The sequence below is a fragment of the Natrix helvetica genome, assembly GCF_964273705.1.
Source record: "Natrix helvetica genome assembly, chromosome: 4".
Taxonomy (NCBI): domain Eukaryota; kingdom Metazoa; phylum Chordata; class Lepidosauria; order Squamata; family Natricidae; genus Natrix; species Natrix helvetica.
The window spans coordinates 105,407,907-105,420,178 of record NC_138550.1 but is presented as its reverse complement, the minus strand read 5'-3'; the positions used below and the strand labels follow the sequence as shown (position 1 = coordinate 105,420,178).

Genomic DNA, 12,272 nt, shown 5'->3' with positions numbered 1-12,272 from the left:
GTATAAAGAGCATTAACTTCCAGGTTAGTTTTATACACTGTAATTCTGATGTAGATTACCTTGCATATGTATGCAAAAGATCATACAAAAGTTAATTCCATAATTTATAACTTTGACTTTTTTCTTATACAGGTAGTCCTTGACTTATCACCATAATAGAACCCACAATTCATGTTGTTAAGTGAGGCATTTGTTAAGTGAGTTTGCCCCATTTTACGACCTTTTTTGTTAAGTGAATCATCGCAGTTGATAAAGTGGGTAATGTAGTTGTTAAGTGAATCTGGCTTCCCCATTGACTTTGTTTGTCAGGAGGTCACAAAAGGTGATCACTGAATCTTGGGACACAGCAATGTCATAAATATGAACCAGCTGCCAACCATATGAATTTTCATCACGTGAGCATGGGAATGCTGCAAAGGTCATAACTGTGAAAAACGGTCATATGTTACTTTTCCAGTGTTGTAACTTTGAATGGTCTCAAAATGAACAAGTTGAGGACCACCTGTAGTTTAAAACAATAATATAATAATATATGTATGCCTCAAAAGAGTGCCAAACAATAGATTTGCAAAATTTCTCTCTTTCTTTTCCTCCCTCCCTCACTGCACACTTCCAGACACTTCCTGTTTCCTGGGGTCTATTGGAACCACTGTCCCAGCTTAGGAGTTACAGCTCCGAGACCATTGAGACCACTTTGGCCTTTACTTCTTTTCCACCACCTCCTTCAGGCCCCGATACTCCTACTTGTTATGACCTTTCTTGTTAATGCTGCTGTCACTTGGCACTGCTACATCTTTCACTACAGATTTTGTTCTTTGCTATTACCATGAAGACTGTTTGACCGGCCAGTACCTGCCTGTCCTTGGATGTTCTCCCTTTCTCTAAATTAATATGTATGCTTGCCATAATTTCCATACAGGAATCAGATTTATGTAGACCTAGCCAACACCGCCCCGAGTCCCTTTGGGGAGAGGGGGCGGTCTATAAATTTAATAAAATTAAAATTAAATTAAACATGTGCCCCATTGGGTCATCACTTCAGAGATATTTCTTTACTTAAATAAAGAAATGCAATGAACAAGCAAACAAAAAAGCAGTGGGACCATGAGTGACTTCCAACTTTCTCCCAGCTTCATTATTGAGGAGCATCAGAAATCTTCCTTTCCCTTCCCAGCAGACAGGCAAGTAGCTGCTGATAGGTGGGAAGTTGGGTTGCAAGATTGGCTGGGAAACTGTCACAGAATGTTGAAAATGAAGATCATGTGCCTGCTGCAGCAGCCCAGAAGCACCAGAAGAACTGAAGTGACCACAAATTTCCCAAATTTCATTTCTTCTTCGGGAGCCATGATTGAGGATTTTGGATACATGCTGTAAGTTAGCTCAGTTGAAGTACCTTAGTTCAAAAATTGTTGTCTTATAAGGCACTGTTTTGTCCAGTTAAAGATCATGATGAGAGTCTTAAAAATAGAAAGATCAGATCCACAATCAAAATAAAAAGATATTCAAAACATTTATAAAATACTTAAATAGGATCATCATAATTAATAACCGCAGCACATATATTAAAATGCTAAATCACAATCATAAACAAATATTCTTCATGATCACTTTGTTTCTAGCCGAAATGTTTAAAGACAACGCACAGGAGATATAGACACTGGGAAGAACAAATAAGAGTTCAAGAAATATACAAATACGGGTCTTTGTAAATTGCAAAAAAGAAACACCAGTATTATGGATCGAAAAATCTGAAGCCAGAATGCTGCAAGGTTTTATTAGCACACATTTTTAAATAAACCAATCTTAACATTTTCTGAAATACTATTGGAACAAAATTATGCTGTAAAATAAATCAGATTCCACTAAAATGTGTGTCATATAATACATGCACACATATTTTATAAAATAATATTCTGAAGAACAATGCCAGTTTCTATGAATTTTTAAATAAAAAAAATTAGGCAAACAGTTATGGCTTTACACTTTATAATTACTACATCAAACTAAAATATGTTAAAGTGAATTAACATTAAAAGTTTTATAAGGAGAAAAAGTAAAACAATATATGAGGAACAAATGCAAAACTGACAAATACTGAAAACAAGTTTTCAGCTTTCATGGCTATTTCAGTGAAAAAAGAATAGACTCATCCTTTTCCAAGTAATGTTCTATTTCTAAATAAAATTATATTGATCAAAATAAGTATTTCTCTGTTATGGACTCTTATAAACAAACTGTAATTTATATTTTAAAATACAGAGTGTAAGTTTTGTTTTTAGGGAACATCTTATATTCCACTGCTTAGCATAATTAGAGCTGAAGTTACTGCAAAACAATTAAATACAGTACACTCTCTGTTTCTGCTGCCTCTAGCGCCCAGGAGCTTTTCAAACTTGCTGAATGGATTTTCATTCTAGTCAGATGCAATCAGTTTTTCTTTCCTCTCTTCTAAAGAGCAAATATAGCATGCCAAGCACAAAAAAATCTATGTAATTGGAAGTACATGACCATACAGTGAAAGGAAATAATATTTTGATTCTTAAAAACTTTCATTTCATTAAACGGATATGAATATTAATAAAATTTAATCTGTGTTAAACCATTTTATGTGAATATTTTACTTGGTTGTAGATTTCTGCCTTGTGAAGTATGTTTTAAATTCACTACACATCAAGCTAGCTAAAACTTCCTGTAAAATTGAACTTGGTTCCAAGTAGCTGCTTAATTCTCCCTGTAATGGCACAGTGTATGTTCCCAAGGGTTTTTGTAAGACAGCTGAAAAACAAATGGAGCAAGAAAGGAAAGTAAGCTACAAACAGCAGAACTTAAAAAAAATACTTACACTTGTACAGCAGAGAGTCTCCATGCAGCCAAAAGAGAAAGATAAAAGAATATGAATGGACAGCAGAAAAAGCAGAGTCAGCTTTAGAGGAGAGAAGGAGGGGGCAAGCCGTGCCGAAACTTGGCAAATAAAAAATAAAAAAGCAGAACTATGCAAAAATTAGAGATAAACTTTTTGCGTTAAGAAAAAACAAACACAGCAATAGCGCTACATCAGATGTACTCTATATCAGGGGTCTCCAACCTTGGCAACTTTAAGCCTGGAGGACTTCAACTCCCCAGCCAGCTGGATGGGGAATTTTGGGAATTGAAGTCCTCCAGGCTTAAAGTTGCCTAGGTTGGAGACCCCTGCTCTATCTAGACATGAAACAAAAAAAATCTCCATCCAGATTAATTCTTTGAAGAGTGAATCAATTGAACTGCACAGGTGAACAGAAGTGGAAAGGTTAAATGAAGTTCTTTCCTATAGGAGTTCATAGTACTTGCAGGGGAATATAAAGATTTTTCATGTAGAATTTCACAGCTCTTCGCAAAATTTTTGAAAATCTTAATTTTTAATGGCATGAATGCATGTGGTAATTGTCAAGGGTTTTATAAGGCTCTCAAATCACACAACTCCAGCAGTTTTTATTCACCTTTGTTTTATCTACCATTCAGACACATTCAGGAATGTAAAAGGATTTTGAGTGCTTGTCTGGTAAATTCTGGTCAAGTCTGCCTTTTCCTAAAGGGCAATATAAAAGTTTCACATACTTTTAATGATCTTGAGCAGAAAATAAAGAAACTCTAAATTATTTTTCAACCTCCCTGGGAATTAGTCTAGAATTATATTATGTTCATATACATTATGGGGAAAATGCAAGGTAGAAGCAGGAACACATCAATTACTCTTTTTGTCATGTCTCCAATGAGAAAAAATTTCATACATAAATTTGCTTCATTTAGTTTTTTTTTTAAATGTAATTTTTAAAACAGGGTCTTAATCATTTATATAACATTTGTCAGAAAAAAATGTAAGAGGGACAAGGAATCCTTTCTAGAACTTTCAAACCTTTAAATATCATTTTAAACCAAATGACTCCAAATCTGTTCCTCTGAAACTTTCTAAATGACCCCATTAATGGGATAGCAATGTTTGCAAATTTCATTTCATTCTAAAAATATAACAATATTTATTATTGTAAGCATTCAAAATGAGTCAATAGAAATCTAAAATAAAGCAACCTTAGATAGCAGCAAACATGTAATTTATAAGAAATATTCTTATATCAGTCCCTGAACTCAAATTTTAATGACAAAAATGTACTATACAGTAATGAGAATTATTATTTATAAAGAATATGAAGATTCTTGAAACATACATAGGTTAGGGCAGTGGTGGGCAACCTTTTTTTTCAACTGAGCCAAATCTCACCAAAACCACGATTGAAATTTATTTTGAGAGCCACATTTTTAAAACCGAAAATACATAGGATGGTACACTGTTTTTAGTTTCAATAAACTCTGGCATTTGAAGCACGCAAGTCTTAAAGCTGTCAAGTTACAAGATCCTTGCATCCTTAACCCTTTAGGAAAAAAACCCCAAGGGGTCTTCAAACCTGACAGCTTGAAGACTTGTGGACTTCAACTCCCAGAATTCCTCCTCCAGTCATGTTGGCTCAGAAACTCTGGCATTGAAGCATGCAAGTCTTAAAGCTGTCAAGTTGCAAGACCCTTGCACCCCTAACCCTTTAGAAAAAAAAACCCAGGGGTCTTCAAACCTGACAGCTTGAAGACTTGTGGACTTCAACTCCCAGAATCCCTCCTCCAGTCATGTTGGCTCAGGAACTCTGGCATTGAAGCATGCAAGTCTTAAAGCTGTCAAGTTGCAAGACCCTTGCACCCCTAACCCTTTAGAAAAAAAACCCAGGGTCTTCAAACCTGACAGCTTGATCGGCTAATTTGCTACTGCCCGCCCGGCTCCCCGGTTAGATTTTTGCTGGGAGGAGGCGGGGGGGGAAGCTCCTTAGCCTCCGTTTCTTTTTCTGCCTCCTCGCTTCTTGTCCCCGCCCGACTTCAGGATCCTCCCTAATCATTGTGGGTCGAAAAGAAAAAAGGGAAAGAGGCGCTTGTTTTGAAGTGCCCGAGAGGAGGGAGGGGAGCGGGCGCCCGGCACACAGAAGAGCCACATTAAAGTGTGTAAAGAGCTGCATGTGGCTCGCGAGCCGCGGCTTGCCGACCACTGAGTTAGGGTAACAGGTTAGAAATCAGGACCCTGAGAATTCTAGTCCTGCCTTAGGTATGAAATCCAGCTGAGTGACTTTGGGCCAGCCACTTTCTCTACCCAACTCATCTAACAAGATTGTTGTGAGGAAAATAGGAGGAGAAAGAAGTATTAGCTACGCCACCTTCAGTTATTTATTAAAAAATAAAGGCAGTATATAATTAAATAAGTCAACTTCTGTTGTAAATCTCCTTGATTCTAAAAATATTGTAGGAATTGTTTTTCTTTTTAGCTCTTTTTATATTTTAATTTTTACCTGTTTTATACTTTGCTTTCTTTTGGCATTGTGGTGTCATTAGGATTTGATGTGTGATTTCTATTTTAACCAAAACAAAACCTCACACAAAAACAAATAAGGGATCACTGCTGTTCAGAAATGTGGTATTAACCTATAAAGCCCAACATGACTTGGCTTATTGCTACATTTAAGATAATCTCTTCTTACAGAATCTGCCCATCTTATACAAACTCCTGGGAAAGTTAAGCAAGATAATCCTCTTTGGTGGTAACCTGATATTATGAACGTTTTTCTTTTTCATGCTAGTCTAACATTATTGGATTAATTTGGCCCACATGCTTGATATTAGATCAAGAAGTTCCAGTTTAGCCTTAGAAACGTACAATGAATGAGCAGTGAAATCGTTTTTGCCATTGAAATAATTTAAAAAGTAATCCTGTTTATATAATATTTGGGCAGTTATAGTGGAGTTTGCTTTCTTTCTGAGAAGTAAACTTTTACAATGAATTGTGCTCTCAACTACTCCTTGATAGATAGCCCTTCTGGCTGTTCGGACAATAGTATTTAGAATTTTTCTTCAAACATAAATAAGCACCTTAAAATAACTTAAAATTGCTGAATTCTGTGTCCAAGGTGCAAAATTTTGCTATGTTCAACCCTGACAATAGAGGTTAGTAATTGAAATATAGTTTTTTTCTCAGACTGAATTTGGTTATTTTCACTTATAGCCAAATAAAATGTTATTTGTTCATTCAAATAATATACAGGTGAAACTCAAAAAATTAGAATATCCTGCAAAAGTTCATTTATTTCGGTAATGCAACTTAAAAGGTGAAACTAATATATGATAGACTCATTACATGCAAAGTAAGATAATTCAAGCTGTGATTTGTCATAATTGTGATGATTATGGCTTACAGCTCATGAAAACCCCAAATCCACAATGTCAGAAAATTAGAATATTACGTGCAATCAATAAAACAAGGATTGTACATACAACAATATCGGACCTCTGAAAAGTATAAGAATGCATATGAACACAGTACTTGGTTTGGGCCCCTTTTGCAGCAATTACTGCCTCAATGCGGCATGGCATGGAAGCTATCAGCCTGTGGCACTACTGAGGTGTTATAGAAGACCAGGTTGCTTCAATAGCGACCTTCAGCTCTTCTGCATTATTCAGTCTCATGTCTCTCATCTTTCTTTTGGCAATGCCCCATTGATTCTCTATGGGGTTCAGGTCAGGAGAGTTTGCTGGCCAATCAAGCACAGTAATCCCACGGTCATTGAACCAGGTTTTGGTGCTTTTGCCAGTGTGGGCAAGTGCCAAGCCCTACTGGAAAATGAAGTCAGCATCCCCATAAAGCTCATCTGCGGAAGGAAGCATGAAGTGCTCCAAAATCTCCTGGTAGATGGCTGTGTTGACCCTGGACTTAATGAAGCACAGTGGACCAACACCAGCAGATGACATGGCTCCCCAAATCAACAGAGACTGTGGAAACTTCACACTGGACTTCAAGCGTCTTGCAGTGTGTGCCGCTCCATTCTTCCTCCATACTCTGGGTCCTTGGTTTCCAAATGAGATGTAATAGTTGCTCTCATCAGAAAAGAGGACTTTGGATCACTGAGCAACAGACCAGGTCTGTTTTTCTTTGGCCCAGGTAAGACGCTTCTGATGTTGTTTGTTGTTCAGGAGTGGCTTGACAAGAAGAATACGACATTTGAAGCCCATGTCCAGGATCCGTCTATGTGTGGTGGCTCTTGATGCACTGACTCCAGCCTCAGTCCACTCCTTGTGAAAGTCCCCAACACTTTTCAATAGCCTTTTCCTGACAATTCTCTCCAGGCTGCAGTCATCCCTGCTGCTTGTGCACCTTTTTCTTCCACACATTTCCCTTCCACATAACTTTCTATTAATGTGCTTTGATACAGCACTTTGGGAACACCTTTTGAGGCTTTCCCTCCTTATGGAGGGTGTCAATGATGGTTTTCAGCACAGTTGTCAGGTCAGCAGTCTTTTCCAAGATTGTGATTCCTACTGAACCAGACTGAGAGACCATTTAAAGGCTCAGGGACCCTTTGCAGGTGTTATGGATTAATTAGCTGATTAGAGTGGAACACTTTGAGCCTAGAATATTGCACCTTTTCACAATATTCTAATTTTCTGAGATTGTGGATTTGGGGTTTTCATGAGGTGTAAGCCATAATCATCACAATTATGACAAATCACGGCTTGAACTATCTTGCTTTGCATGTAATGAGTCTATCTGATATATTAGTTTCACTTTTAAAATTGAATTACTGAAATAAATGAACTTTTGCAGGATATTCTAATTTTTTGAGTTTCACCTGTATCTTGCCTAAAGATACATATTTACAGCAAAAAGAAAGAACAAAAAGTCATATTTTATTCGTATGATTTAATGTTGCAGCCAAAGTAAATGAACTGTAGAATTCTGATACAAAATTGAATGGCAAACAACCTATTTTAGTATGTAGAATGAAGCCTCCAAAAAAACTGGCTTGGTCTCAATAATCCTCAGTTTAAACAAGGCCTTTCTAATCACAAATAACACTAATTATGAAGAAAGCTAGGCAATGTATTTTTTAAAAATGCAATGTATAAAGCTATAAAACAAAGCTTCCTTGGCATTAGATCTATTAAATCATTCCACTTTAGCTTTAGAAACACTGCAGGAAATTTCTCCTGTTAGTAATCAAATTTTGTTTTTCAATTGTTTCTAAATCTGAGGTGCAAAAGTGAAAAACCACTTTTAAGTAATAAAAATGTTAAAATTAAAAAAGTTGGAACGTTGGAAAGCAGAACATTATCATCCTTTTCATTTTTTGAAGAAATGTTTCAAAGCCTTAGATGGATCCAATAAGAATAATTAGGATTTCTACAGTCCAATGCTTTTCTTGTACATGCCCCTTATATAGATAGTCTTTGACGTCTGACCACCATTGAGCTCAAAATTTCTGTTCCTAAGCAAGACAGATGTTAATTGCATTTTGCCCCATTTACAACCCTTCTTGCCACAGTTGTTAAGTGAATTACCAAGGTATTAAATTAGGAACATGGTTAAATGAATCTGGCTTCCCCATTGACTTTGCTTGTCAGAAAGTTGGGAAAGGTGATCACATGACCACAGGATACTGCAACTGTCATAATTGAGTCAGTGACCAAGTGTTTGAATGTTGATCACATGATCACAAGGGGATGCTGCAAGGGGTCATAAGTGTGAAAAACTGTCGTGAGTTATTTTTTTCAGTGGCATTGTAAATTTGAATAGTCATTAAATGAACCATTGTAAGTTGAGGACCATTGGTACTCTGAAAAAAGTCAAGAGTAGCATAAATAGGAATATACTATAAAATAGCTGACTTAGGTAACTTTCAGTGAATTCATATTGTATAATTGATTATTTTTCCCTAACAGTCATTTTGCATTGAAGGTACGTATGATATTTTCCCAGTATATAACTATTAACCAAAAAAGATTGGCAGGGTGCTTTATCAAACAATTGCTGTGCTCTCCTTTTCATACATATGTCTTGGGGGAAAAAAGGGTGAACTCAAGAATACATTGGAAATAAAACATTCCCTACTAGAATAACAAATAGTGGCTAAAAAGTATAAATAGAAATAAAATCTATTTAATATGAAGTTTGTCAAGCACTTTGTGTTCAAACTAACATTTATTCATTGTCAAATAAAAATCTATAGAACGAAAGAAAGAAAGAAAGAAAGAAAGAAAGAAAGAAAGAAAGAAAGAAAGAAAGAAAGAAAGAAAAAGAAGGAGGGAAGGAAGGAAAGATGGGAAGGAGGGAGGAAATCACATTTAGTCAGGTTGTTGGAACGTTTCCTATATTCTGGATTTTTTTACAACGTACTTAATTCTTTTGTGAAAAATCTAATATACTAGTGTACACATACACTTCTGATTTATGAATATAGTAGCCATAAGGAACAACAATGATGTGTCTTTGTTTACAGATAATTAGTAGTAGATACCAAACCCATCAGCAGCACAGTACACACAGTTTATACTATCTGCATAATTACTTTTGATTATTTTATTTCAGTTCTGTTTTATACAGATAACATCTTAGTTTGCAATATTTAGCACAAAAAACTGTACATGAATTTCATGGCACCTTAACAGCTAACAGTTTTATTATGATAGATTTCTATAAAATATAGCAGATATCTGTAGGAAAATATGAAGGCTAAAGCCCTCATTTGATTGTTATTTATTCCAAGTAGTAGGTGAACCCAGGATAAAAAAAATGGCAGGACCAAGATTAAAGATAAACTTAATTCAATTTATAGCTAATATATTTAATATAACATTATTCTTGTCATAGATTTATGACAAGAATAATGTTATATTACTACTGTATTAAAATTATTTTTAATATTAATTTTTGGGGAAGTTCCCTAATGAGCTCCAAAATCTAAGATTCATATGTTTCTTATTGTGAATTACTACCAAGGTTAAAACATCCATAAAGTTTAATTCACTTAGTATTATGAGCAAGAACATACAGCATGCTTGAATTAAAAAAATAACCAAAGTTAGGATTTATAAGAATTTCTAATAAAAAATTACCAATATTTGGGTGATAACTTTTATTAACATACAAAAAGTTAGGTCCACTTAAATCAACATATACAGAAAATAATATGAACTAATTTCTGGAGGCAATCAATACTAAGATGTCAACATTCAGATGTATGATAAATGGCAATGTACCAAATATCAAAAACATTTAGGAAAGTAAATATGAAAACAATGTTATCATCTATTTACCTATAACATTTTTTATAATTGCTATAGTATATTTCCGATGAAAAGTGGGTGTCTGAATGAGCTAGAAAGTTTAAGAGATTTAGTCAAGGATTACAGATGTCTTACCATACATGTATCTAGGTCTTCAAAGCGTTCCAGTTCAGTTAGCTCCTCAACTGTAATGATAGATCGTTTAGTAGATTTTTCCTCTGCTAACTCAATGTCCAATGATTCCTGGTGAGGCAATGGTTTACCTCGCCTGGTCAAATGATCAGCCTAGAGGAAAGGTTATAGTGAAAGCATTCTTTATAAAACAGAAATATCGATAATAAATATTTCTAAATAAAAGTTACCAATGAATACAAGCGTAATTAGACGTACAATTAACCTGCTACAAAAATGAGATGGGCTTGAAGACCATTTATCTGACACCTTGTTGGATGCTTTGGAATTCAGAATTAAGAGTTATTTGCAAAGCAGGGTTGTTCAAATTTCAATGGCTTCTAGCAAAGCAGAGCAATTGCCATAAACCATCGCTGTCATATTGTTCTTACAAGAAGCTTCTCCCATTTGAACTCAGGGCTCATGTAACTTAACCCAATCCTATCTTCTCAGCTTTCTGAAAACAAGTTTAAAACAGTTCCATGCTACAGATGTTCAGGTATATGCTTATATCCTAAAAATGCTTATATCCTAAACTCAAAACTTTTCTGTAATTTATCAACTTCTTCATAACATTTCTTTTTTTTTTAAACAAAATTTTATTGTTTTTTTTAAAAAAATAAACAAGGAAAAGGGTGGTGGAATAGGTTGCAAATTTTGGCAGTTACAGTATGCAGGAAGTGCCCCCCCCGTTCTCATACTTTTCATTTAGTAATACATTAGATTATTACTAATTAGTGGTACTTTGTCAGCATATAAACTTTTATCTTCAAATAATTTCAATCATTTTACATCAAACAGGTTTTCTTGTTCATTTTTGTGATCTGAGTTTTCTCGATGTTGCCCCTTCTCCCCCCTCCAGCAGAGCTCCGGCACCTCCCGTGTCCTGTATGTCCTGTGCAATGTCAGCAAATTTGTCTAAGAGGACTTTATTTTTTTCCATGAAGGCCTGAGCCTCTGTGGTTGTGTTGATTCTAACTCTCGTGTCCTCCCAGAATATTAGCATACCTTCTGGCATCAGCCATCGAAACCACACCCCTTTCTGGTATAATTTCTTCGCTAGTAGCGAATAATTTTTTCTTTTATCTCTCACTTTCTTAGGGATCTGTTTCAGAATGGCTATTTCTCTATCTTGGTATTTTAATACTTGCCCCCATTGTGCACTCAGAATCTCATCTCTTGTGGTCTTTCTGAGAAATTTAATATGTACCTCCCTTGGAACATTGTGTGTTCTGGCATATGCTGAGTTTACTCTATAAACCAGGTCCATGTCCCACCCCATCTGTTGTTTGTCTTTTTTAATGTATTCTGCCAATAAGTTTGTCATAATGTCCCTTAGATCTTCATCATCAGCCTCAACCACATTTTGAAATCTAAGGAAAAAGGACATTCTTTCAAATTCCGTTTTTATCTGATGGTTCTCAAGCTCTTGGTTCCCTTTCTGCACTCCCCTCACCTCCCCCCTCATCTCAGCCGTCCCCTCCTCCAAAAGATCCAGTCTCTGTGAGTTGTTAATCGCCCGGTCTTCGTTCTCTCTAAGCTGCTCATTCATCTCCTTTAGTTGGTTTTTTAAATCCTCCTGCCCCTTTAAGAGTTGTTGGAACATCCGCTGAAAGTCCACCTCAGAAGGCTTGGGCTGGAGCAAAGAAGTTAATGTCTGTTGTCCACTGGGGCTGGACGCTGAAGATGTTGGGGCGGAGACAGCAAATCCCGGCTTCCCCGGGGGTGGTCTTTTGGGTGGCAGTGTAATAAGCAAAGAGATAACAATGTCAGTACAGAGAGGAAACAATTAGGGAGGAAAATCGCCAAGTGAGGTTACGAGGCAGGGAGTCCAAGCAGATAGGAACCTTTTCTGGTTTCAGCTCCTGGCAATAAAGCAATAAAGTCCTTTGTTCCAAGCAGAGTAAAATGTAGCAAGAGATTTATCTGAGTGTCACGGAGACAAAGACAAGATGCCTTAAACTTCTATGGGTGGA

At 36.1% G+C, this 12,272-nt stretch overlaps 1 protein-coding gene across 2 annotated transcripts in view; it reads right to left on the bottom strand.

The window, feature by feature from the left end:
- Positions 1 to 12,272, bottom strand: part of CARMIL1 (capping protein regulator and myosin 1 linker 1) — a 162,444-nt gene that overhangs the window by 29,919 nt on the left and 120,253 nt on the right. For both annotated transcript variants that reach the window (XM_081950267.1, XM_081950268.1), the window contains exon 29: positions 10,261 to 10,410. In XM_081950267.1, the coding sequence (XP_081806393.1) occupies positions 10,261 to 10,410 (150 nt within the window). The remainder of the gene's footprint in view (positions 1 to 10,260; positions 10,411 to 12,272) is intronic.